At 51.2% G+C, this 24,766-nt stretch overlaps 9 protein-coding genes across 9 annotated transcripts; 3 read left to right on the top strand and 6 right to left on the bottom strand.

Moving 5' to 3' along the window:
- Window positions 1–103: 103 nt before the first annotated feature.
- On the bottom strand, window positions 104–1,755 carry EDD37DRAFT_547949 (alpha,alpha-trehalose-phosphate synthase 1; the record flags this gene model as incomplete). The annotated part of the gene is made up of 4 exons (XM_062813673.1): window positions 104–206; window positions 264–603; window positions 652–1,395; window positions 1,449–1,755. Coding segments are annotated over 4 exons (1,494 nt in total), but the record flags the coding sequence as incomplete, so codon positions are not given.
- Window positions 1,756–2,989: 1,234 nt separating this feature from the next.
- EDD37DRAFT_641198 (uncharacterized protein) lies at window positions 2,990–6,097 on the bottom strand. The gene is made up of 2 exons (XM_062817289.1): window positions 3,592–6,097; window positions 2,990–3,530 (listed from the first exon to the last, which is right to left on the bottom strand). The coding sequence occupies exons 1-2, from the start codon at window positions 5,789–5,791 to the stop codon at window positions 3,430–3,432; spliced, it is 2,301 nt and encodes a 766-aa protein (XP_062666228.1). The 5' UTR covers window positions 5,792–6,097; the 3' UTR covers window positions 2,990–3,429.
- Window positions 6,098–7,882: 1,785 nt separating this feature from the next.
- Window positions 7,883–9,774, top strand: EDD37DRAFT_175582 (terpenoid cyclases/protein prenyltransferase alpha-alpha toroid). Its single transcript, XM_062809906.1, has 3 exons — window positions 7,883–8,313; window positions 8,412–9,170; window positions 9,222–9,774. Exons 1-3 carry the CDS (start codon window positions 7,967–7,969, stop codon window positions 9,490–9,492), a joined length of 1,377 nt encoding a protein of 458 aa, XP_062666229.1. The 5' UTR covers window positions 7,883–7,966; the 3' UTR covers window positions 9,493–9,774.
- Window positions 9,775–13,096: 3,322 nt separating this feature from the next.
- Window positions 13,097–14,523, top strand: EDD37DRAFT_569603 (uncharacterized protein; the record flags this gene model as incomplete). The annotated part of the gene is made up of 2 exons (XM_062814232.1): window positions 13,097–13,427; window positions 13,475–14,523. The coding sequence occupies 2 exons, from the start codon at window positions 13,097–13,099 to the stop codon at window positions 14,521–14,523; spliced, it is 1,380 nt and encodes a 459-aa protein (XP_062666230.1).
- Window positions 14,524–14,567: 44 nt separating this feature from the next.
- EDD37DRAFT_174954 (uncharacterized protein) lies at window positions 14,568–15,347 on the bottom strand. The gene is made up of 3 exons (XM_062809905.1): window positions 15,105–15,347; window positions 14,733–15,048; window positions 14,568–14,679 (listed from the first exon to the last, which is right to left on the bottom strand). The coding sequence occupies exons 1-3, from the start codon at window positions 15,213–15,215 to the stop codon at window positions 14,612–14,614; spliced, it is 495 nt and encodes a 164-aa protein (XP_062666231.1). The 5' UTR covers window positions 15,216–15,347; the 3' UTR covers window positions 14,568–14,611.
- Window positions 15,284–15,922, bottom strand: EDD37DRAFT_176238 (uncharacterized protein). Its single transcript, XM_062809908.1, has one exon. It carries the CDS (start codon window positions 15,817–15,819, stop codon window positions 15,481–15,483), a length of 339 nt encoding a protein of 112 aa, XP_062666232.1. The 5' UTR covers window positions 15,820–15,922; the 3' UTR covers window positions 15,284–15,480.
- A 1,259-nt stretch (window positions 15,923–17,181) lies between these two features.
- On the top strand, window positions 17,182–18,823 carry EDD37DRAFT_641210 (uroporphyrinogen-III synthase). Its single transcript, XM_062817290.1, has 2 exons — window positions 17,182–17,857; window positions 17,932–18,823. The coding sequence occupies exons 1-2, from the start codon at window positions 17,443–17,445 to the stop codon at window positions 18,780–18,782; spliced, it is 1,266 nt and encodes a 421-aa protein (XP_062666233.1). The 5' UTR covers window positions 17,182–17,442; the 3' UTR covers window positions 18,783–18,823.
- Window positions 18,824–18,831: 8 nt separating this feature from the next.
- EDD37DRAFT_613093 (beta-lactamase-like protein) lies at window positions 18,832–19,889 on the bottom strand (the record flags this gene model as incomplete). The annotated part of the gene is made up of 2 exons (XM_062815424.1): window positions 18,832–19,749; window positions 19,806–19,889. The coding sequence occupies 2 exons, from the start codon at window positions 19,887–19,889 to the stop codon at window positions 18,832–18,834; spliced, it is 1,002 nt and encodes a 333-aa protein (XP_062666234.1).
- Window positions 19,890–20,670: 781 nt separating this feature from the next.
- On the bottom strand, window positions 20,671–23,566 carry EDD37DRAFT_641212 (mitochondrial aconitate hydratase). The gene is made up of 5 exons (XM_062817291.1): window positions 23,020–23,566; window positions 22,912–22,963; window positions 22,829–22,860; window positions 22,756–22,774; window positions 20,671–22,487 (listed from the first exon to the last, which is right to left on the bottom strand). The coding sequence occupies exons 1-5, from the start codon at window positions 23,560–23,562 to the stop codon at window positions 20,932–20,934; spliced, it is 2,202 nt and encodes a 733-aa protein (XP_062666235.1). The 5' UTR covers window positions 23,563–23,566; the 3' UTR covers window positions 20,671–20,931.
- Window positions 23,567–24,766: the final 1,200 nt, after the last annotated feature.

Consider the following 24,766-nt stretch of genomic DNA (forward strand, 5'->3'; position numbering starts at 1 on the left):
TGGATCTTGAAGCGACGTCAGCCTCTTGAGGTACATTAGACTCCTTGTCCCCATCCGTTCCATCGGCCTTGGATTCTGATTCAATTTCTTGCGGCTCAGCGGTTGTTGGGGCTCGTATCAGTGACGCGCGTCTGGCCTTCAGCTTCCTCTCTCCAGCAGCAGATATTCTCGTCAGTTCCGCCACGAAGGATTGTCCCCAGAAAGCACTTCAATCAAAGTCAGTAATGTTGATAGCGGCCGGCATCAGGGACGTGTAAGCTTACCTTGTATACTTGAAGACATATTTGTGCAATTTGGAGTAGTTGAGGGCGCGATGTTCCGGGCTCATGGTGACCGCCTCTTGGATGGCACCAGCCAGCTCATCCGTATTCCAGGGGTTGACCAAGATACTGCCATTTAAGCTCTGGGCGGCACCGGCAAACTCGGACAAGATCATAACACCGTGTCTGTCCTCTTGCGAGGCAATGTATTCGAATGATACCAAGTTCATACCATCTCGGGTAGATGAAACAAGACAGACATCGGAGACGGCGTACAGAGCGATCAGCTCGTCGAAGTTGACTGACTTGTGCATAAAGTGAATAGGCATGAACTCGACAGTGCCTTTGCCTTGTTAGCTTATGACTTTTGAGAGGGAGGGATTGCACGTACCAAATTTGCCATTGATCCGTCCGACCAGCTCATTGACCACCGCACGTAAATTCTGATATTCTTCGACATCTTGTCGACTCGGTACAGCCACCTGAACCAACACCACTTTTCCGATCCATTCGGGATGATCCGTAAGGAAGACCTCGAGCGCGTGCAGTTTTTGAGGAACACCTTTGATGTAGTCGAGACGATCCACTCCTACGATCAACTTGACTCCTTTGAACTTTTCCTCGAGGACAGCTATTCTTTTCTGCACTTTCTCTTTCTTGAGACCTTCGGTGAATTTCTCGGGATCAATGCCGATGGGGAAAGCACCGACAGTAACGATCTTGCCCTCGAACTCGACGCCATTTGGAGTTGTTGTTAGGCCTAGAATCCGCGAACAGCTGCTGAGAAAGTGTCGTGCATAGTCGTAGGTGTGGAATCCAATCAGATCACAATGAAGAGTGCCCAGCAGGATTTCATTTCGAACAGGAAGGATTCTGTAGATCTCACTGGATGGGAAGGGGGTGTGGAGGAAGAACCCAATTTTGACGTTGGATTTTGACGAGCCGATCTCCTCGCGGAGCATCTGGGGAAGAAGCATGAGATGATAGTCGTGGACCCAGACCAGATCGCCATCCTGTACATCTTTGGCGACGGCACGAGCAAAGAGACGATTTGCTTCGCTATAAGCGTTCCAGGCCGACTCGTCAAAAGTGATCTCACCGGGATGGTAATGGAACAACGGCCACATGATAGAGTCTAGACTCTGGTTAGCTCCGCCTTGAGTCAATGCGACAGTCTGTGTTACTCACTTGAGAAGCCATTGTAATGCCTGTCTGCCAATTCGTCGCTCATGAAGACTGGGATGGCATTGAATTCGTCCTTCAGTCTACCAGTGACGCCCTCGATCTCATCCTTTGGGATTTCCAGCCCAGGCCAGCCATACCATTGGAAGGTGGTACTTTTGGACAATCCACTTAGACCGGTGACGAGGCCACCCGAGGACATCGAGTAGTCATATTTACCATCTTTAGAACGCTTGATGGTGATAGGAAGACGATTTGAGACTAGGAGCAATCGCGATTCCAATTTGGGAGAGCTATCCGCAGCTGAAGGCATCCTTACGAGGAATACACCTTGTGGTGGTAAACAAATTGATGCAAGGAGTCAGGTGAGAATTGCGTCAGACCGGATAAAAAGGCTGTCGGTCTTGACCCCTTGGCTGGACGGAAGTCGGAGACAGAACGTGCCTCTCTAATCGAATAAAACAAGATTGTTGGTGGTGTAACAAGGCTCTGCGAGGTCAAGCAGGTATACAGGTGGCACAGTACCAGAGTAGAAGCAGGTTGTGTGGAAGGTTGTTCAACAGCGAGAAGGTGTTACTTTTGTCCTGGCGAATTGGAGAGAGCCTTGTCAGGTTGATGCAGTACTAGAGCTTATGCAGAAGTTCCGGAGTGGAATGCCGTTCGTTGTCAGTGTCTTGCCGGGTCGAGTTTTCCGAGATGTGGATTCGAGGTCAAAGTACGACAGGTGAGGAAATGGTATGCGATGCGGTGCCTGAGTTTTGACGGTCTGGCGAGAGAATGAGAGATAGGTAAGTTGGGTAGAACGAGGCTCTCTTTACGGAGAATTCAGGTGTTGACTGCAGTCAATTGACTAGGGTTAGAGAGGGAAAGCCACGGTTTCACAGTCTAGAAATTGATAGAAAACCAGGAATAAAGATGGTGGTCGTCTTGGGGATTGCAGGGAAGTTGGAAGAATGAAAGCTGCCAGTGCCAGAGGTGCCCAGCAGGTACAATTGAGTCCCGTGATTGGTGGATGGGCCTTTCCTGCCCAGCGACTTTTTGATAATAAAGTCGATTCCCATCATAACCTCATACGTCAGACCCTCACAACTACTGCAACGGTCCCAAACATAGCGCCGGGATAGAGTTCCGGGTACATTCGAGCGAGACACCCAAGCCAAGTTAGGGGCCAAGGGCCACTTAAGGCTCGCATTATTGGGGGCAACCGAGCCTCCCTAGCCATCTTTGCCATGTGCAGGTAGAAATACAAAAAGATGGCATGCTGGGCAAGTTGCTCGCAGGCATTTATATGATTATATCGCGGCTGATCATGGCCACTACAGTCTGATGTTTTTCGCACTAAAGATGAAATGCTGGATTCGAAAAACTCCTCAATCCATACAAAGCAGTACCAGATCCATCTCTAACACCATGGCATCAGCCGGATCATGCTTACCTGGGTTTACCTAAAGTGCCTAAGTACCGCTAGTGGATTGGGTATAGCTCGACAATGCTTCACGGCACAACCTTCCCTTCCACTGAAACAACATCGAACAATACAAATCGAGACACGTACATAGTACCGTCATGTTGTTATTGGAATGCTATCTTTGTATCTGATATGTGCCAAACAATTTTGTTCGTGGACATACAACCACCCTCAACAAGATAATAGTGCATGACAGTATTCCCCGAGGCCATGCTTGCAATGAAATGCTCAATTGTGCTTCATTGCCTCACCAAAAGTCCTGGAGTCGCCTCCCCAGACACCTTTTCATACGATCATGCTCATGACAACAAATGAGAAGAAGAAAATGCAAGCATGTCGCTATCAGATTTATGCTAGAGGAGGATCTCCAGTCGTCGTTAATGTCGTATAGGGCATTCATCAATCATCCCAGTCAGCTGTCTCGTCAAAGGAGACATAAACATCAGTGAGTGTTATCGTCAAGACATCTCAGGTCGCTCGTCAAAATCTGCAAGTCTAGTTTTCATCAGGGCGTAAAGATCAATTTGCTCGGATGACGAGTTTCGCCAGAAATTTGTTTGATAGCGAGTCGAAATCTTTGCGGTCGAATTTCGCGTTCGGTCGCCCGCGAAGGTAGTTTTCTGCAAGGTCTGTTAGCGAAAGACTCTGGTCCAGTCAGGGAAGGCTGTTTTGCCAACTTACCATATCTCGTAACATGTTCCCGAACTTCGGTCATCGTACCGCACACGTCAGGGTTCGACGCCAACAGGGTGTGGTGTTTGCTAGTATCCCACTCCAGGAATGAAGGAAGCTTCTGAGAGATGGCCTGGAAAAGTCCGACGACGACGCCAACCGGAGTGGTCTCCATGTCGGTGCAGAACTTGTCCACAGATGAAGGATTGGGAACACGATAGTGGCAGTCGAACTGCATGCACTCCCAGACTGCCAACAATACCGAAGCCAGGATGAAGATGGTGGGCCAGTTCTTGAGTTTGTCACCACTATACACGCTCGAGTAGAGGCTCGACAGCTCTTCAAGGACATCCTTGTGGAGCTCACGCCACATATCGGCCATGGCGCATTTGATTTGAAAGTTAATCATAACCGGTGCCATTGTTTTGCCGTAGAATTTGGAGCTTTGCTCTTCGATCTTCCCAACCAAAGATTCCTCGGCGGGAACACCCTCAACCATTGTGATGTGAAGCGTCAGGTTGTACGCAAGCATCAGCTTGAGGGCCTTCTTGATGATGGTGGATCCCGTTTTGAAGTAAAATCGGAAGGCCGTCTTGAGCATTTGTGACAGAAAAGGGGTGCCCTCGAAGTAGTCGTCAACGAATTTCTCAAAGGTGCCAGTGCCATCGATGTGGCGGTCAAGATAATCGCTCAGCATCGTCGTCGATATACCCTCCATGCCGGCTGAGAGCTTGGCCGTGGGAACCTCGAAGCCTTCAGTGGTGATGGATTTGGCCTCGATCCAGTCCAGCTTCAGACATGTTTCATCCCTCACGTACACCTCACGAGCAGTGACCGGCAGCATATGTCCATAACCATGGGTGATGAACAAGGTCTTTTCCGTGTCCGAAAATCCCTTGATGTTGCCCACGGAGAAACCAAGCGTGACATGACGCTCGTAGTCGAATTTCCAGTCCTTCAAGAAGTATCCAATTTCTTTGATGTCGATTCGCGTGCATGGGACTTGCCACAGACGAGCATGAGATGGCTGACACCCAGCACAGGGTTCTCCTTTGTCACAAGTCTTCTTCAAGAACTTACATCGCAAGCATGCTCTCAGCTTCCGGATCTCACTAGCTTGTTTCCGTTGCTCTGGTCGAAGAGGTCCCTTTCTCCGTCCAACACGCTTCTCTCCTTCGACCTTTCCTCCCTGTGCAGATTTCTTCATAACCTTGTCGGTCGACTTAGCGGCAATGGGGCTCTTCTTTGAAGCTCTGCGACCCGGCGACCCGGCTGACCCTTGAGAACTAGGCGATCGTATAGACGGGGCCGAAGACTTGGGCTGAGGGATTGGGATCGGGCGGACGAGTGCCGCAGGATTGATGTTCGTGGAGGGAGCCGAACCCTGGTCGATCGACAGGCGATGGGTGTGTCCCATATACTCATAGTCACTATCAGATAGGCTAGTTGGCGAGTAGACAGCTTGAGAGTGGCCGATATCGAGGTTCGAGAGGAAAGTGCCGTTATTCTTGACATCGAGGTCCGAGTATGATGATTCAGATAGGGTTCGATTATGGACGGTTTGGTTGGGGTCGACGAAGTATTGCCGTTCGTAAGATTCGAAGGAAGCACGAGGCTCTATAAAGGTCCATCCGTGCTCGTCACATGAACTGGGCTGCGACAGCACCTCTAGATGTGATCCGGTTGGTGAATTGGTCATTTGCTGGTATGGCGAAACAGCAAGTCCCACATCCGTAGTCGTATAGTTTACCAACTCACTCTGAAAGTCTGCCCAGTTGTGTGGCATACCTTCAATGCCTGTTCCAAGAGGGAGGTAAGACTGGTCAACTGGAAGAGCCGACGTGAGGGGAGCCTGCGAGACTGGCATCATGGCTAACTGGGCAGGATGTACAGGGAGACCGTGGAAGTGTGTGTCATAATGTAACTGGTATTGAGCCTGTTGACATGAGTAGTCGACATTGTGTTGGTGTTGTTGCGCCTGCTGCTGTTGAATCCTCCACGTCTCGAGCATAGGGTGCTCTGCCATTGTTGTCTGCCGCAGTCCATGATGGTTGGTCTGTATGGGAGAAATGTGCCTTCTCGAGTCCGGCCTCGCTGCAGCTACTTGATGCATCTGCATCGGCCATGCCTGAGTTTGCAGGTAGGAAGCACTTCTTGCGTCGAGGTCATAAGCCAGGTCTTCGCTTGTCAAGGCGATATTGCCCGCCATACTGGAGGATTTGTCAGACAGTCAGCACTCGTGGGAGGAGTGTGCTGAGAGGAGGAAAGGCGTCTCGAGAAGGAAGGTCGTCTTGCTGGCCTCGTGAAGCAAGACAGAATGGAAGCTGACGAGAGGAGGACACGGAGAGAAACCTGAGGAGAAGAGATACGAAGGGTGACCGCCTCAAGGCGAGCACAATCGAGAGTGCCGACCTTTGGGTTGAGGTCGAGTGGAAGTGCGAAGAGGCGGTGAGCAACGCATGCAGGTTTGGGGATCATCGAATTGGCGGGGACGAGCAAAGTGGGAGGATAAACCGCCGACGAGGCCCGAAGTCGAGAGGTGAGTGGCCAGCTGCAGGTAAAAGGTCAGGCCCGGACAGAATGCCTCGCAGTGAGTGGTTGATTGACGGGTGGCAGTTATGGAGCACAGCCCCATCTGCTGGTGGGTGTTGGGTGATAGGCCTAAAGATGGGCGAGACCCTCAGAGAGACGGGCTTTTTGCTGGTTGCTTCAGGTGGGCTTTTTGGGTCGATTGCCCGCGGAGGACGAACCAAGCAAAATGTCGATGGCAGGATGTTTCTTTTTTTGCAAGGAATCGCCTCTCCCCAAGTTCTCGATACCAAGCTAACAGGCGATACTGTGTGCGCTGTCGTCAACACAAATCGTCATTTCCAAGTCACGGTTTTCTAGATAGGTTTTGTCGCTAGATGGAGATGGTCGCCTGCAATGTGTAAAACTAGAGACCGAGAGTGTTCAATATGATATGTGTAAAGCAACACCATACGAATGATGGATGCTGATTACTGCGCCTCCCGAGCGTTCAACGTACAGATAAGATACGAACTTGCCTTCTGCTACCTGACTCTCTAATCCCCCGCCAACTTCAAGAGGCGCGAGGTGGTCATCCCGTTGCCTCTCAAGTGAGTGGAGTGAATCATCAGGTACCTCGTAGCTGTTGGTGGCACAGCCCGAGCAAATACCAGTGAGGATAAACGCAGAGTCTGCTTCGGTTTCTTGCAGCGTCTGCATCTCAGGACGAGTCACATCGCAACACTGCCCATGGCGCGATGCCAGTTGGCCATCAAGGTTCCATAAACAAGCGAACGCTTATGCATCTAATCTGACGGCGCTCTCAACTAAGCCCATGTTAGGCAAGTCCTTCTCCCTCTGGTCGGTGGAGTCGTTTGCCTGGAGAGCAGCAGGTGCATGATTCTGTGCTTCGCCTCAGCAGTCATACAAGAACCATCACGCATTTTGGTTGCTGTATGCTGGGAACTCAGCCTCGTCCATGGGGTACATGCACATCCGTGGACGGCGAGTATCTCATGTACCATTGTGAACACATCTTCAGGTGTCCAAGGGCGAGCTGAACGTAGGCTTACCCACCCTTGCTCTTCAAGAGGCCGCTGTCCCGAAGAGCGGTGTAGACAAAAGGCTAGTCTTCCCATTCAAAGGTCCACGGTCAACGGCACGGGGTCACTTCGCGAGTTTCAAGCGGGAAGGAGTGCAGCTTTGCTTCGTACTAAGACACCTGAAAGATCCGGGCAAAAGACGGACGTCTCATGTGTAGAATTGGCGAGACATTTGGTACAAATCTTCCGAGTTGTTGAGAACCGTACACAAATCAGTTCATGCGAGATGCTGTGCACCTGAGTCTGTTGTAATCTTGCCTGTGACCCCTTCTTGCGCATGTTTCTCGAACATCATTTACCCTTTATACTGCTAAGTTATGGATAAATGAGGAAGTGTTCTTTTCCAAGTCAATTACGCTTTCAATCTTGCTCAATATGCTTCATTGTTTTGTTTTGTTCATGTTGATGAAAAAGCGGCGCCAAGAGCTTAATCTCGAGTCTCGGGAGCTTCGATTCACCTCAGCTGCAATGATTCTCCGTGCCAGATGGTAATATAAATGCATTCATTTTCTACGTCTTCCAGCTTTGTCTCGTCACCTCATTGCAATTGAAGTGCTTGCAACATTCAATGCTGTTGCGTGCGATGCTGCAATCCATGACGTAGCTTCGCACTGTCCCGTCTGGAATGCGAGGACAATACTAACCGCACAAGCGACACTTCAATGCGATTAAAAAAGACGTAGCACTCGTTGCCTTGCGACCTCATCTCTAGCAGCGGAATACCGCTTGACTCCTCTCGCTTCTTCTGCCGTCTCATGGCATAAGGGAATAATATGGCAGAATCCGGATCATTTGGTTCGTCAATACCAGCTTATTGCCGAACGCCAGCGACCCTTTTGGATACGCTGGACACGGAAACCTCGCGACTCCAGAAAGACACTGTAAACGAGTGCCTACCCCTACTCGGCGCCGTGGACGATCCGGCTCGGAATCCCTTTGACTTCAACGAATTCGGACTGCCTAGCTTGAAACGAGAGGATCATATCAGTTTTCTTCATGAGAACTTGGAGCAGTTTCCGCCATCATTTGTGGGTATTGATGCCAGCCGTCCTTGGATGGTATACTGGGCGCTGGTCGGACTTTACATGTTGGGAGAAGATGTTTCCTCATTTCGTGCCAGGTAAACTATTTTTGATTCCTTTTTTCAGATTCAACAGCTTGTCCTAATACTCGACGGCGATTGTAGCTTCTGTTCGTCGAGGCTAATACAGGCAATAGCGTGGTCAAAACATTCTATCCGATGCAGAACAGAACTGGAGGTTTTGGAGGGGGTTTCGGGCAGTACTCTCATCTGGCCGGTACATATGCAGGACTTCTTAGTCTTGCACTCGTTGGTGGCGATGAGGCGTACTCCTTGATTGATCGAGAGGCGATGTGGCAGTGGTTAGGCCGACTGAAGCAGCCAGACGGAGGCTTTCAAATATGCGAAGGCGGTGAAGAAGACGTCCGCGGAGCATATTGCGCTCTGGTTGCAATTTCACTCCTCGATCTTCCTCTCACCCTGCCACCAAAGTCTCCTGCGCGTGAGGCAGGCCTCGAGACTTTCATGGATGGCCTTGGAGAGTATCTCTCCCGATGCCAGACTTTTGAGGGCGGCATTGCAGACGCCCCAGGGGATGAGGCTCACGGCGCATATGCCTTCTGCGCCCTTGCGTGCCTTTGCCTTTATGGAGAACCTCATGTCGCCATAAACAGGTTTCTTGATGTGGATGCCATTTTGTGGTGGCTTTCTTCTCGACAATACGCACCAGAAGGAGGCTTGGCTGGACGAACGAACAAGCTTGTCGATGGTTGTTACAGTCACTGGCTCGGAGGTTGTTGGCCATTGCTTCAGGCTGCTTTGACCGGTCCACGAGAATCCATCGAAGGTCTGGGAAAAGCAGTGAGCAACAATCTCTACAGCAGCGAAGGCCTTGCGCGATATATACTGGGATGTTGCCAAGGTCCTGACGGTGGATTGAGAGATAAACCCTCGAAGTAAGTGCCTTCCTTGCGGAAATATTTCTTTCTCCTGACTATTATGCGCAGACGTCCAGATTCTTATCACACTTGTTACAATCTGTGCGGCCTGAGTATCGTGGAGCACTCCCACACTTATGGGCAAGCCAACAGCTCTGAACCATTTGCTTCAGCATTCACCTGGGAAGCCACCAAAGCTCGAATACCCTGTGAGACCGACAATGCCGTTGACTTCGGTACTGGTGCCGAAGTGAGACCCCTGCATCCAGTCTATGTGATACCTCATAAGGCTGTTCGTGACATGCGAGCTTGGGCAGTGGCACGGCCTCTTGGACGGTGAGCTGGTTTCGAAGCGGATATTTGGTTATACCTTTCGCTGTACCTTCGCTGCACAAGGCGTACATCAGCTCGTCTCTCCCAGCAGCGAAAACCTTCAAGTCATCCTCTGATGAGGTGGGTCATGACATTGGACGGCTCAATGTGCAGTTTGGCATCAAACTTCTTCACATTAGGAGTGCTGGAGTTGGTTGTGCATCGCATCAGGAGGACGTAGAGCGAGATAGGTGGTAGAAACATGCGACCCAGGGTTCACGCCACATTCCTAGGGACTAGGCCTGCTGCGCGACAATCATTTGGTGCCCTTGATTGTCCACGGGGAGATCAAGAATCGCTCTTGCCTCTGTCAATACTTTCACTTGCCTTTCTCGCTGTCGCCTGAATCCGCAGACCTGATCCTCAGCCAAGACACCGTACAGCCATCTAAGTTCCACTCAGCACTTATTGGGATCTCTGGAGGTTTATCTTTTGCCCATAACTTAAGCACGAATACCCGTTGCCACTACCCTACCGAAAACCAAGCCTGCAGCAGGCAAGCTAAGTGGGGAGCAACTCAATGCATCTTTAACTACGGGCGTCTGCAGGATTGCGTACGCGTTGACCCTCTGGACCAACACGGTTGAAGACTGAAGTCCAGATGACCGGCTTGCTTCCATCCATTTCCTAGCAAGAGAGACGATGGTGACCAGCCGTCGAGTCGAGGCCAGACAGGTCTGGATTCGACGGAATATTTTAGACCAGGAACGCTGGGAAAGGTAATGATCTCTACTCCAGGTACAGGTCTTCCTATCGCTTCTACGGAACCGAGTAGCAGGGGATCATCGGCTCTGTCGGTTTGGCTCAGCATCTTGATTGGTACGAAATCACACAAGATCGCAAAAAGGACGATAAGCCCAAAGTATCAATGCAAAATGCCCAGCAAACCTACTACTGGGTTTCCAGTGCCCCATTCAACACCATCATTTTGACAACACATTCTTGCATCGGAACGTTATGCATGGCGTGCCGGGCGTCTCAACTCGTCTGCCAGTCAACCATGTGCTGCAGCCCGTACGACGCTCTCGCTTTTGAGGGTCCCCTTGGCTGAATAAGTGGCTCTCGGCGCGCCAAAAGCATGCTTCGGACGCAGTCAATCTAGATTGCGCACGTTCGAGAATCCTCTTCTCAAAACTGAACCATTGCTTGCCTATCCACAAACGTTCTTCAATGAATGGCTGTCACGCCTTCCTTCATGACGCCTAGCTCCTAGAAGAACGTGCGATGCCCATAAGAGAGCGAGACCACCGACGACAGAAGACGCTACACCAGGGGCCCGCAACATCATGATACGCCCATACTCCACCTGCCAGGTGTCTCTGCATAACATAACACTGCGTCAAGAATGGAAAATCTTTGGATCAACAGAAGCACCCCGCCAGTTCTAGATTGACTCATGAGAGGCGTCGTCTTTGATCTTCACCGGTCACGCACGTCAGCAAGCAGGACCGTCGCAACCGGATAGGGTGACCCTCAGAGCATATCTCTCATCAGACCTTCTGCGCGGGGTACTGAAAGAGAACTCATCGCCAATCAAAGCGCGTATAGATCTGCACCAAGACATCCGGCCATAGGAAGGATTTTAAGAATGGCCCCGATATCGACTCTCCGATACTGGCTAAAATGACTGCCAGCACATCAATGACATTACGATGCCATAAGAGCAGAACATCACTACCAGCCGCAGATCGGCCAATACGCAGCCACTTTGCAAAGTAATTTGGCCACAGTGGAATTTTCAGTCTTGCCCCACGGCAGTGCCGCTTGTCTTGCATTTGCTTTGCTGGCATCGCAGGGTTCCTCTTATTGAGGCATGAAATATGTGGGCACAGGCTTCACCTACGAACCGAAGCAGCTATATCGATATTAATTCCTCCCATTGTGTGATGTCTGTCACCCGAAGATTCGATCAGGTAACCTTTGGTACTCGTTGAAACACCTTTGTGTATGGTGACGTTGTCGACACGGCCCCATCATCGTCGAAAGTTCAGTCCTTTGGTGCTTCACTTGTTTTTTCCCGGCGACGATTGGATGCACTGTTGGTTGGGCCACAAAAGTCTGAACGTCTGATGCGGATATGTTGCATACCGTCTACCTAGCGAGTATGTCTCCTCATATGGTGTTTCGGTATCCTTGGTGTTGCTTTGAATTTTCACATCTGCTCCGGCTCTCAATGGTCGAATGCAGCGCTTCCTGGACGAGCGTTCCTGTGTTTGGCTCCCAGGAGTTGGTCAGCCTTGCCAGGGACACCAGGCTATGTCTCGGCAGGATCTTTTGACCATTCCCATCATCGCACCCACTTTGCCTGAGGTTTGCCTTGAACCGAATTGCAAATGCTGACCACCGTTACCAGGTCTTTGTCAGCGCCGTCGATGGCCCGAGCCTGCCTACCTGACCACCAATAGCTCGTCTGGATATCGATGTATTGTCAGGGTGAACAACCGTGAATACCAGACGTCTTCCTATCACTCGTCAGAGTCCTCGGCTAAAGAGGGTGCCGCATTGATTGCGTTCAACATTTGCCGAAACTTCTCCGCCAATGATGGAATGTACCCGACAGGCTTTGCCCATGGCGGTGTCATCCAGGGAAATCCAGTACCCGTTGGCTCGGGACGCCATAATCGCAGGAGCGGAGAAGACGCTCGCCACGAGTACCGATATGGCGATACTGACAGCTCCGGTAGCAGGAGCGGAGGGAGCAGCCCCGACTGGGTGGAATCTCGTCGGTCTGAGCGAATGCCCTCGAGCTACAGAAGCTCGTACTCCTCGGACTCCAGCTCACATGGCCAACGAGCGACGACACGCTATTAGTGCACCCCATCCCGAATCTAACGAAAACACCAACAACAAAAGCTGGCTATTTCCTGTGTTGACTATTCCGGAATGCCCCTTTTAACGACTTACGAATCACGAGATCATGAATGTCAAAGTGGAGGTTCTTGTTTCTTTCTGTCCTTTCTTTCTGTCCAACGATCGACATGACGCACGATAACGTGTTCCTCTATATGCATGCCCTCTTAGACCAAATGTATGCAGGCGACTGTGTGGCTCCGTCCATTTCATATCTTGAAAGCATAGCGGTGTGGATGGCAGGAGAAAGTCCTTGAGCGTGGTTGATCAAGCGTGGATGGATGACTGAATGACTTTTTCCTTTCCGTATCATTTAGACCACCAAAAATGAAACCTTTTTGTCGTCTCCAAGCCAAATCACGAAGGTCATGCTTTTGAGATGTTTGAGGCTGCCCTTGTAAGTAGCGATGAAAGTACTTTACTTAAAGCAGCTGCCCCTGTACGGGAAATGTCTCCAAGCGGTAGGCGCCATGGGGATATTCCCGATTGTGGCGCCTGCGGCTGAACTCCTTTTGCTTTGCAGTGACGTCGTATTGTGCCTCTGAATCGATCAAGGAAGTCAACAAAAAACCAAGTCGGATTTGCTCCCCGTGTCTCTTAATCACAATTCATTTTCAAGTGTCAAGGTTCACACCACAGATACGAATATGCTCATGGAAAAGGATCAATAACAGTCTTCTCTCGCAGCACTCATGAGTCTCGCAACACCAGCGCGGCAGCTGATGCAGTCTCGTGGCTTGCATCAAGTCACTGTCCGCGCGTCATTGGCGTGTTATGCACGAGATCAGACTCGCAGTTGCACCCTGCCGCACAAGCAGGAGGCACTGAAGCCCTCAGGAAGGATCAATGTCGTCTACTGCACGACAAGGAGTATATCCGGTGAACAGAAGGCGAAAGATTTGAACCAGCAGGGCATTGACGAAGCTCTTTCAGACTTCGACACAGCGATAGCTACGGAAGCCAATGAAAAGCAGATTCGAGCACCATGGCACCGCCAGGGCGCAGAGGAGCCTCCTGTACGCAAACAGCGGTCGGCCGGAGCCATGACCAAGGGTAAGTGCTTCTAAGCTCGAACATCCAGGTTGCTGACAACTGCGCAGGAAAACTACTGACAACACCTTCCCGACTGCTCAAGTTGGTCCTTCCTCTTACTACCCTCGACCACAATAGCGACAGAAAAGATGTCGCACCTCTTGCTCTCTTAGTGCACCCTCAGCAGCCACTTTCGTATCTCGAAAGGCTCATCCAGGCCGAGCTTCCTACTATCACGACGGACAAGGGTGATAGCAGAGTGCCTAGCGTGTCATTTCGAGCCATGGAGTCTAAGAATGATGATATTAAACCAAAGGAAAAGCTCCCGGAAGAGCAGGATCAGACCAACCAGTCCAAAGATCAAAGCCAGAGCCATCGTGGCGTTGAAACCTACAGCGGTGCTGGCAGGGAAGGAAAGGGCGAAGATGAAGGTGATTTTGTGAGATGGAGCGCTTCGACCGAGATTGGCGACTTTATCAGAGATGCGGCCAGAGCAAAAGAATTCGAAGTCGAAATCGAAGGCGGCTCAGGGGCCATCAAAGTTGCGGTACCTTCCTTCAACGACAGAACCTTCTACCTGCGGCAAAGGCTGCGCAAGGTGTCAAGACAAATTGCCGACATGGCTGACATCAAGAAGGAGTGTGATGATGCCGCGCACAAGAGTGCACAGAGGATTGCCATGGGAGGATGCGGGCTCTTGGTCGGCTGGTGGTACTTGGTCTACCGTTTGACGTTCGAAACTGATCTTGGATGGGATTTTATGGAGCCGGTGACTTACCTTGTCTCTACTGGAGGTATCATTGCTGGTTATATGTGGTTCTTGTACCATAATCGCGAGGTCTCTTATCGTTCAGCATTGCACCTAACAGTCAGCCGCCGCCAAAGCAAACTATACGAGGTCAAAGGCTTCGACGTGCACAAATGGGAATCCTTGGTCGAAGAAGGTAACGCCATCCGAAGAGAGATCAAGGCTGTGGCCTCCGAGTATGATGTCGAATGGGATGAGACCAAAGACGAACACAGTGAAGAGGTTTCCAAGGCGTTGCGGGAAGACCGGAAGAAGTCCAACGGCAACTCGAAGAAAAAGGACAAAGACGACAAGGATGACGAAGATTAAGCATTAAGGACTCCTAACACCCTTTGACCAAACGTGCCTGGGACTCTTACAGATATTACACAAGCAATTCTGACCAAAACGCCCACCTTCAACGGCGCACATATTTGTCTCGAGCAGGGTCAAATATTGCTGAATCTGAGCCGCCGGAGGATTGACCTACAAAATGCATGCATTAGCTTATGCTTTGGGAGAGGGAAGGATTGGCCCACTTCCAGCACAACTACCCTCTCCTGCCCGACGGTTGCGGTTGTTGCGAATGTCTCTTGACCGGAAGACGCTGTACAGCAGCCACAGAGTCACCCAATTTGGAGCATGTTCGCCAGTCGTGGCGCCCTGGTCAAAAAGAGTACGTTGAATAGTTCCAGGTTTGGCTTGCTGCCATGTGTCGATGATGGCTTGCCGGCGACGATCTTGACGGATGTGGTGCCAGAAGAACGGGGGTGCTGTCGACTTGTCGTTGCGCTTTTCGTCTACCAGACTGGATCGATCAGAATTCAGCCTCGCGTACACCGCAATCGCCTCCTCCTGTTCTTGATCAGCCTTGCAATTCAGGGTGATATTCATGGGTGTCTAGGACGTACTCTCATCGCTCGATAATAGCCTTCGTGGCGCGGATCGGTCGTACTCAGACCCAATGCTCGCATAAAGTCATCTTTGGGCGCCCTCGGTCCTACCGGTTGTGTTTGAGGCATACTGGCGGTGTGAAAACGAAACAGCCCGAGATTTATGTGCAGGATGGTACGAGTTCGTGAGCACAACGAGTGAGTGTCACAGACTTGACGATGCGATTTTGCGTTGAGTGCATCATATATATCGCAAGCAAAATCTCAAGTCTGAGAAGAGAGAAAGCAAACATACCAGCGGTCCACATGCCATACAAGTCAGCAAGACGATTACCTGCACACGTTTGGCACCTCAGTTGGGCATCTGATCACGCCGATTTGCAAATTCGGATATTCAACGGCGTCTGGAAAATGTGGATGATATTCGCTCACGACGGATGCCATCGAGCCTGAAGTCAAATATGCCCTTAACGACAGGCTTAGCGAGTTTGACATATGCAAGTGGCCGCAGGACAAGGGCGCCTCGTGGCCGTTTAATGTGTGGGACGATATGAAGGCCAAACCGGACAACATCCATCGTGCCGCATATTTCCCTAAGCGTCGCCTTGATGCATTGAAACTGAACTCCATCGGCCTCATTAAGAATCAAGGGACACGCCCAGGTGTTTGTAACAACGTTGATCACAGCAAAAAGCAACATGTCAGGGTGAGCCTCCCTTGGTTGCTGAGACATGTTGGGTGATCCCTGATACGCGGGGCTGAAGCAAACCTCAAGATTCGCCTACTCAAGTCTCCGACACTAGCTCGGACTACAAGGCTCTGGCATTTTTTTTCAAACACATTTTGATTGTCGTCAAGTACTTCCCCGGTGTGGATTCGGCTTCCGCATTAAACAGCTGTACTTTGAGACAGTTGGACAGGCCTGTTCTCAAGGCCAATATGACAGCTGTTGTGCTACAAACCGCAAGGAAACCCTGTAGACGAACTCTTTACCACTGGGCAGTCAATTACTCCCTTGGGCAGTCTGGGCATAAATGCAAAGCCGGACATACAGGGTTCCACTTGTTTGCTCATGCGGACGCTAGGATTAAAGTATGCATCACAGGCAAACAGCATCACATCGACAGGACATTGCAAGCTCCAACAACGGCAGAGAGGCTCTCATTCAATGACTCTAGTTCTGAAACAATCCCACGGAGAAAAGCCGCATTTGACCCCCAAACATCGCAAGCTAGAGTCGGCAGACGCCCTCACACAGATTCTATCAGCTGACCTTCTTTACGCCGTTGTGTGAGATGTCTTGTGGCCTTTCAAGGCTCTGGTATGCTGCTTCGAAGCTTGAGCTGGCAGTCTGGAGCGTACCGCCTGATCAGGTGTCATCGCATGAGAGCAGCTCAAAGGACCGCTTCTATCCTGTTTCCATTCTTGAAAATTTCTCCATCATGTCGTGTAATCTGTCAAATGGCAGCCGGCTGTGCGACCTTCACAATGCCGCTGCAGACAGTGCCCTCCCGCACCCGCAACCCTGTGCTACAGAAAACTGTGCATTTCCCAGAAGGTCAACAAAAAACGTCACTCCTGGGTAGTTGGAGATGAAGTGAAGAGCAACAATAGAACAGTCAGGACAGAGAGGATTTGCAGCTTGTTAAATGCCTCTATCGACAGGGTCTCAGGTGAACGACTGCCTCCGAGAGATTGGTCGGGATCGAAGTATGGCTAAATCCTGAAGGAGCGGGTGTTTCGTGGCATCAACGGCCCAGCGACCCCTTGATTGGATATAGCATCCGCGACCATCACTGGGCATCTGCAGCGACGACCACATGGTGCGGTGGCTTTTTTGATTCTGTTAATGCCAGCCTCATGCTAACGACACACTGATGCACAAAAGCTGAGGGGATGTGGCCGGACTTTGCGGCAAGGCTACAGGCGAGGCTGCCTCATAAATTACCTCAAGTTGATAGAACCAAGGCGACCAAAGCCGCTGACCACAGCCTTGCGCGACCGTTCTGCGATCGAAATTGGGTCGTTTGAGCTTGGCGAGATGGGGCATGGGCAATGCTTCCAAACTTCTCCCATGGATAAATATCCATCTGGTCAATGGACAACTGAGTTGTGTATTCGCTATTTCGGAGTGTTTACAGTATGTCTGCGGTTAATTCGCGGCCTCCAACACCCCAAAATAAGTTGTTCAGTTGTCTCGCATCCGTCAATGTCTCGTGCTCCGAGACCAAGAACCTCATTCTTGTCGTCTTTGACGCGAACGCAGTCTAGCTGAAGGCAGACCTGATTCTCTCGTAGCAGTTCCGACAGCTCGTATCCGCCAGCAATGTCTTGCACAGACACACCACGCCGTTGAATGCTCACTCCTCTCAACTTGCCTCCGTCCAGTCTGTGCATACGCCTTGTGCCTCGGTGCATTAAGTCTACACACATCCACGGTCTTAGACTCTGTTCGAAAATGTCAGTACCATCGACGGTGCCCATACTGCTCCTCAAGACTCGGTCTCAGCCTCACGATGCTTACGAGGAATACTTCTCCACATTCGAGAGCTGCGGCCGAAGTTTCCAGCCCCAGTTCGTGCCGGTACTAGAACACCGAGCGAATGCTGAGAACCTGGCTGAGCTAGACCACCTGCTGAAAAGTGGCGGTCTCACAGAGAAATATGGCGGGATGATATTCACGAGCCAGCGAGCGGTCGAGGCCTGGACGGACGTGGTCAAGAGGGTGGAACAGCAATCAACTGGCGATAACACATCTGCCACGGGGACTGGTATGGTCTGTCCCACTAGATCGCCCGGTCACTCATGCGTCTGTTACCTCACTGACAATCGTGCTCTTGAACAGGTGTGAACGGTGCGAACGCAAATGCCAGTCACAGCACGCCGGCCGCGACAGACGATGCCTCTGCCGAGCTCGTCGACAGTGACTTTTCGTTCCCACTTTACACGGTAGGACCGGCGACATCACGGGCATTACAGACTCTGATCACTGCGTCTTCGTCCTCGTCACCGTTCGGCCGCCTGCGCCCTTCGGTCGTGGGCGAGCACACAGGAAACGGCGCCGCGCTCGCCGAGTACATCCTCTCCCACTATAATGCGCTGCACGCACAGAAAGAGTATACATTTTACGACGCACCGCGGCTGCCTTTCATACCACTTCTCGGCCCCTCGAGAGGAGAACGCCTGGAGAAGGATGATAACCGAATACGAAAGAAGGGGCTCTTGTTTCTGGTCGGCGAGCAGAGACGGGATATCATCCCGAAGACACTGATGGATCCGGAAGGGAAGCTAGAAAATCCGCATGACCGGATCGAGGTGGATGAGGTGGAAGTCTACAAGACGGAAATCATGGAGTCCTTCCAAGAGGATTTCCAGTCGAGGCTGGATTCGTCCAAAACACAGGGCCTGCACCTGGTTGTTGTGGTGGTGTTTAGTCCGCAAGGCTGCGAATCTATGCTCCGCTCGTTAGGTTTCATAAATGACTCCAACGCATTGACTGAGCGAGGGAGGGACAGATGGAGCGCTGAACATAGTGAGGGTTCTTTCAAGAGTGTCATCGTGACGATTGGACCGACGACCAGGGACCATCTAGTGAAGCATTATGCCTTCGAGCCAGATGTGTGCGCCGCGAAACCTAGTGCGCAGGGCATTGGGGATGGATTGAACGAGTTCCTCAAGAGCAAGGGTCTATTATAGTTGTTTGCCTCGCAGAAAGATGCCGTATACAGTCTAATTTCTCGTTGCTCTACAACGTAGCCTTCTCACTGACCCTCCACTTCCCACTCTCTGTCTTGACGACTTTCCCATCCTTTTTCAGCTTCTCTAATACCATCAACACCCCATATTCAGCAGGTTGGTACAGACTCTCCGGGTAGTGTCGGTAAATGACCTTGACCATCTCCATGCTGGCCCACTCCTTGCCGACGGTGACTTCTTTGCCTAGCCCAGCGGGCTTTTCGGTCTCACTGTCACTCTCGCCATAACTCGTGATTGAATCGTGTGTGGCGCTTGACGTGCCGGGCGGCTTGACGGTGCCGTACCGCAGCACATTGAGCGCTTCTTCTTCGCGCATTCGCCGGTGTGCGATATATTCGTCTATCTTTGCCGTGGCGTCCTCGATCACCGCGCCGTGGCCTGGGTATGCTTTTCCCTTCGCGCGGCTCTTCATCAAGTGCAGACTGTCGAGGTATGCTGCTAGATCTTCGAAGACGGCGGTCCCGTGGCCGAGGACGTTATCCGCCGTGAAGAGCGAGCCGACTTCGCTGGGGTCCGGAGACGACGTGACCAGGAAGCACATGTGGTCTTTGGCGTGGCCGGGTGTGTGGACTGCTTCAATCTCGAAGGGCTTACCGTCGGTGCTGGTTGTGCTGAATCGTTGGCCGTTGCTGATCTCGTGTACGCGGTCTGGATCGAGGATGCCGTCTGGATTGAGCGTGGGTTGGGCCTTGTAGACTTTGATGGGTCCAAGGGATTCGAGACTTTTGACTCCGCCGACGTGGTCGTGGTGCCAGTGCGTTAATATGCATGTTGATACTTTGGCCTTGTGGACGTCGAGGACGGTGCGGAGTGTGTCGGTCCATTGTTTCTTGCCCTCGCCTGTGTCGATGAGGAGTCGCTCGGAGCCCTGGCCCAGCAGGTATGTATTTGTGCCTTGGAGGGTGAACTGAGGACGTCCACTTAGCATGCAAACCGTGTACGAAAGGAGAAGCGCTGCATTACCTTGCTTGGATTTCCACCTAGGATCCTCACCACGTTGGTGCTAACTTGTTCCCAGTCGGCGAGTTTGGGGAGATGCTGAGCCATTCTGGATCTCGGCTTTCTTGCAAAAGTGGTATTGTTGAAGAGGCGGAGGGTGAGACGCATAGACGCCCTCTATGTATGAGGCAGCACCAACGCAAAGGGGAAATGATGGTGTCTTGTCCCTAGGGTAGACTCCTGGTCGTGTGCCTGGCTAATCGCTTTCCGACCACTCTCGATATGAGTCGCACAAGTAATGGCCTGCCGATCGAGTACTGTTTCGAGGTTCTTGTATCTATTCAGGCTTTCCCGCTCTTTACATTCTTCATATAGCCTGTGTAACCCAAGTCGAGAACTCGAACAGTCCGGCCGGTGCTGGATTGACTACAGTATCCGCGCTACTGGTCTGGCTGTTCTCATACCATAGCCATCGAAGTAAAACGACCAAGATACCGGAAGATGCGATGGGCAGTAAGTACCGGGATACGAGACAGGCGACACTGAACACAAAGTGGAGGAGGGCTACTTCGATCAGTAAGCAATTATAGAAGAGGCTGCGCATCCTGTACAATCGGCTGCGAGTATGGCTTGGTGTCGCCATCCCAGGAATCTCCAATTGACCACAATCTGAATCCCCACGCCATCGAAAACATGCCGAGGTATGAAAGTGACGCAATTCTTACTCGATGATTATAGTTACCAGGAGGCCGTGAAAGATATGTTTGACTGACGACGCCTTGAAGCCGAGGAGGCCGTCAATTCTAGGAGCGTACTTTCAACAAACTATTGTTTTGAGGGTCTGCTGGCTCACATCGTGAAACTGGAAGGATTGTAAATCCGATGTACGCCCCCTGCAAAGAACATAAAATGCTTGGGTCGAAAACAGTACACAATTGGTATTCTTGCTATTGACTGAAGATACATGACTTCGTGCTTGCAGAATCCCTTCAGACCACATGCCATCCCCAAGTCTTCAGTCTCGCTCCGATTCGTCCTCCCCAGCACTGCTACTGAGACTCGAACCTCAATCTTCGCTAGTCGAGCCGCTTCCCAAATACCATTGTATGGACACTCTGTTGATGATAACTCCTCAGCCAAATTTACTCGCTTAATGTCCATGCTTCTTCGCCATGGTGTTCAAAGCACTGCCGTTCTTGAACCATTCGAGTTGACCCTCGTTGAAGGTGTGCGACAATTCGCACTCCCACTTCTCACCATCCTTGGGGTGTACCACCATGGTCAAAGGCTTGCCAACTTCCAACTTAGTAACGAGCAAATCGACCTTGTCGTCAGGGTTGACCTTGTCGTAGTCTTCAGGGTTGGAGAAGGTCAAGGGCAACATGCCTTGCTTCTTCAAGTTCGTTTCGTGGATACGGGCAAAGCTTCGGGTGATGATGGCGATACCACCAAGATGTCTGGGCTCAAGGGCAGCGTGCTCTCGAGATGATCCTTCACCGTAGTTCCAGTCACCAACTACCACCCACTTGATGCCGTCCTTCTTGTATTGACGGGCAGTGGCTGGGACGGCATCCTCTTTACCAGTTTTGAAGTTCTTGACCTTGTTGGCCTCACCGTTGGCGGCGTTAATGGCACCAATCAACATGTTGTTGGAGATGTTGTCAAGATGACCACGGTACTTCAGCCAAGGGCCAGCCATAGAGATGTGATCAGTAGTGGTCTTTCCCTTTGTCTTGATCAAGATGGGAAGATCAACCTGATCCTTTCCATCCCAGGCCTCGAAAGGCTCCAGGATCTGAAGACGGTCAGATGTCGGAGATACCTTAACGTCAACTTGCGAACGCTCCTCAGGTGGTGCTTGGTAGGTGTCACGACCCAGGTCGAATCCGTTCTTGGGCAAGGCATCACCTGTAGGTTCCTTCAGCTTGAACTCGTTGCCGTCTTTGTCCTTGAGGGTGTCGGTAAGTGGGTTGAAGAAGAGACTTCCTGCAATGGTCATCGCAACAGTGAGATCCGGAGAGGTAACAAACGAGTGAGTTGCTGGGTTTGCGTCGTTGCGGCCAGTGAAGTTTCGGTTGTATGATGAGATAATCGAGTTTGGTTCACCTTTCTTGACGTCCTTTCGGTCCCATTGACCGATGCATGGACCGCAAGCATTGGCAAGGACGATACCACCGAAGTCTTCAAAAGTCTTGAGTTGACCGTCACGCTCGATGGTGGCACGGACCTGCTCAGAACCTGGCGTAACGCAGAACAAGGCCTTGGCCTTGACGCCGTGGTCCATGGCATCTGTTGCAATAGAAGCAGCACGGCTCATGTCTTCGTACGATGAGTTGGTGCAAGAACCGATCAAGCCAACTTTGAGTTCCTCAGGCCATTTATTCTCCTTGACTGCGTCCTTGAACATGGAGATAGGTGTAGCCAGGTCAGGAGTGAAGGGGCCGTTGATGTGAGGTTCAAGTTCGTCCAGGTTGATCTCGATCAATTGGTCGTATTCGGCGCCCTCATCTTCGCGAAGCTCTGCGGCATAGGCGCGAGCCAAGTCTCCGATTCTCTTGCGCTTGGTGGATTCCAGGTAGTCGTACATGCGGTCGTTGAAGGGGAACATGGAGGTGGTGGCACCGATTTCAGCACCCATGTTGCAAATAGTGCCCATGCCAGTGCAAGAAAGCGATTCAACACCGGGTCCGTGGTACTCGACGATAGCTGCGAAATGTCAGCAACCTGCAACAGTTGAAACAGCGGAAGACTTGTGCTTCAACGGCACACTGGCACATTGGAAACACGGAGTACTCGTGTATCAAGAGCCAGTCACTGATCCATTGGGAACACGGAGTACTCCTGCTTCAAGACACAGTCACTGGTACATTGGAAGCCTGGAGTACTCGTGGTTCAATGGCACAGTCACTGGCACATTGGGAGCCCGAAGTACGCGTGTTTCAATGACACAGTCTTTGGGAAGGGAAACACTAACCACCCGTACCGCCCTTGACCTTATTATCAAGTCAGCAGCTGTACTAAATGGTCGACAACATGGAAGAACTTACAGTCAGAATACCGGCAACCTTCAGGATGATGTCTAGTTGTAGAGGTTAGCATATTCTGCCACAATCGAAATATGCCCGCTTACCCTTGGGAGTGGTCCATCCGGACATCCTGCCGGTAAGTTTGACGCCAATAACCTACATATTGTCAGCAAGTTGTGTCAATTAAAACCTGGGTTAGACCGAATGGTTACTTTAGGAGCCTTCAACTCCCAAGGCAGGTTGGCCATAACGTCGACAGCATCAGCACCACCGACACCGATGGCAGCCATGCCAAGACCGCCTGCATTGGGAGTGTGAGAGTCGGTACCGATCATCAAACCACCGGGGAAAGCGTAGTTCTCGAGGATGATCTGATGGATGATACCAGAGCCAGGTCGCCAGAAACCGATGTTGTACTTGGCACAGCTGGTTGACAAGAAATCATAGACTTCCTTGTTGATGCTCTTCGCTCGATCCAAATCTTTGTCACCACCAATCTGAGCCTCAATCAAGTGATCACAGTGGACAGTAGTCGGGGTAGCAACAGAGGGCATGCCAGCCGACATGAACTGGAGGATAGCCATCTGTGCAGTGGCATCTTGGCATGCCACTCGGTCGGGTCGCAACTTGAGGTATGAGACACCACGCTCGATCTCTTGGTTGTGCGGATCGTCCAAGTGTGAATATAGGACCTTCTCAGCATAGGTGAGAGGGCGGTTGAGTCTGCTGCGAACGATCGATAGGTTCTCGGACATCTTCCTGTACAGCAGAATGTATTAGCTCCTGCCGCAACGACTCTCGTGCCTTCCCATATGTATCTAGATCCACTTCGACATATGCATAAATCAACATTGGAGGTGACTGACTTGTAGTTGACATAATGGCCCTTTTCCCAATTCGTCATCTCGACCTGTATAAGGTTGTTAGGACCAGGCGGCCACAGAAGGACTGGAGGTCACTTATTTTTACTCAGGGGGTCGTCAGAGACAGTAGCATATCCCATTCTGGACATCCGCAGCGGCTGATATGGTGTGTTAGCTTCATATTCGTATTGTTATTCGGGCGGGAGGGAGAATGGAGGCCGTACAGTTCCGACATTGGAGCCCTGTACACATAGATCAGTCAGTGTTCATCCTAACAACCAGTGTCGAAATTGCGATCATGCAGCCGTTGAGGTCAGGATGATGGCGGAGAGTGTAGACAAGTTGCACATGGCAATGATGCAAGGGCAGACTTACCATGCGCGTGGCCAGGCGGCCCAATGGCCTTGAGGACATCATGATTGCGACGATGCTTGAGCTCTAGCAGCAATTGCAGATAGACCAAGCTCGACAAGATCGTGTGCAGGCACAATGAGTGGAGAGGTGGAAAAGAAATGAAGAAGAAAGCTGTGACGGTGGTGGTGGAAAGCTCCTCCTGGGTTGGAGAGGTGCAAGGTGCGGCTTGTTTGAGCGCCTCGGAGGAGAAGCACGATAAGGTCAGAAAAACGACGTCAACTCAACGCTGAATGGCTACAGCGGATCAACTTGCAGCTCCTCCCACGCAATGCAGTCTTTCCTTTTACTACACGGTATGAAACTTCGCAAAGGACCTTTCGGATCCGGAATGCAGAATTATATATTATATCCACCTCCCCGAGGGTGCCCCCCGAGAAACAACAGCTACCTAGGCAATGGAACCCACCCATGGTCCATGGCCCGAGCAAATGCCTCATTTTCTTCAGACCTGCAGACCATCTGTTGCAGCCAATCAGATCAAGGCAATTACTTTGTCGCTGTGCGCATGAAGGGAGATGCTCTATTCTGCCCACACATGAATGGCATGGCAAGACTGACCAAGTTTTGGGAGATGCATTTCTGCTTAGCAACATATGCGTCGCAATTAATAAATCTGAGTCGCAACGCGGGCTCAGCTGTAGATGGTCTGGGTCTTGCTCGTACTTCCAGCTGTCCGGGACTT

Source organism: Exophiala viscosa, assembly GCF_022695815.1.
Source record: "Exophiala viscosa unplaced genomic scaffold EDD37scaffold_13, whole genome shotgun sequence".
In the NCBI taxonomy this organism is placed as follows: Eukaryota; Fungi; Ascomycota; class Eurotiomycetes; order Chaetothyriales; family Herpotrichiellaceae; genus Exophiala; species Exophiala viscosa.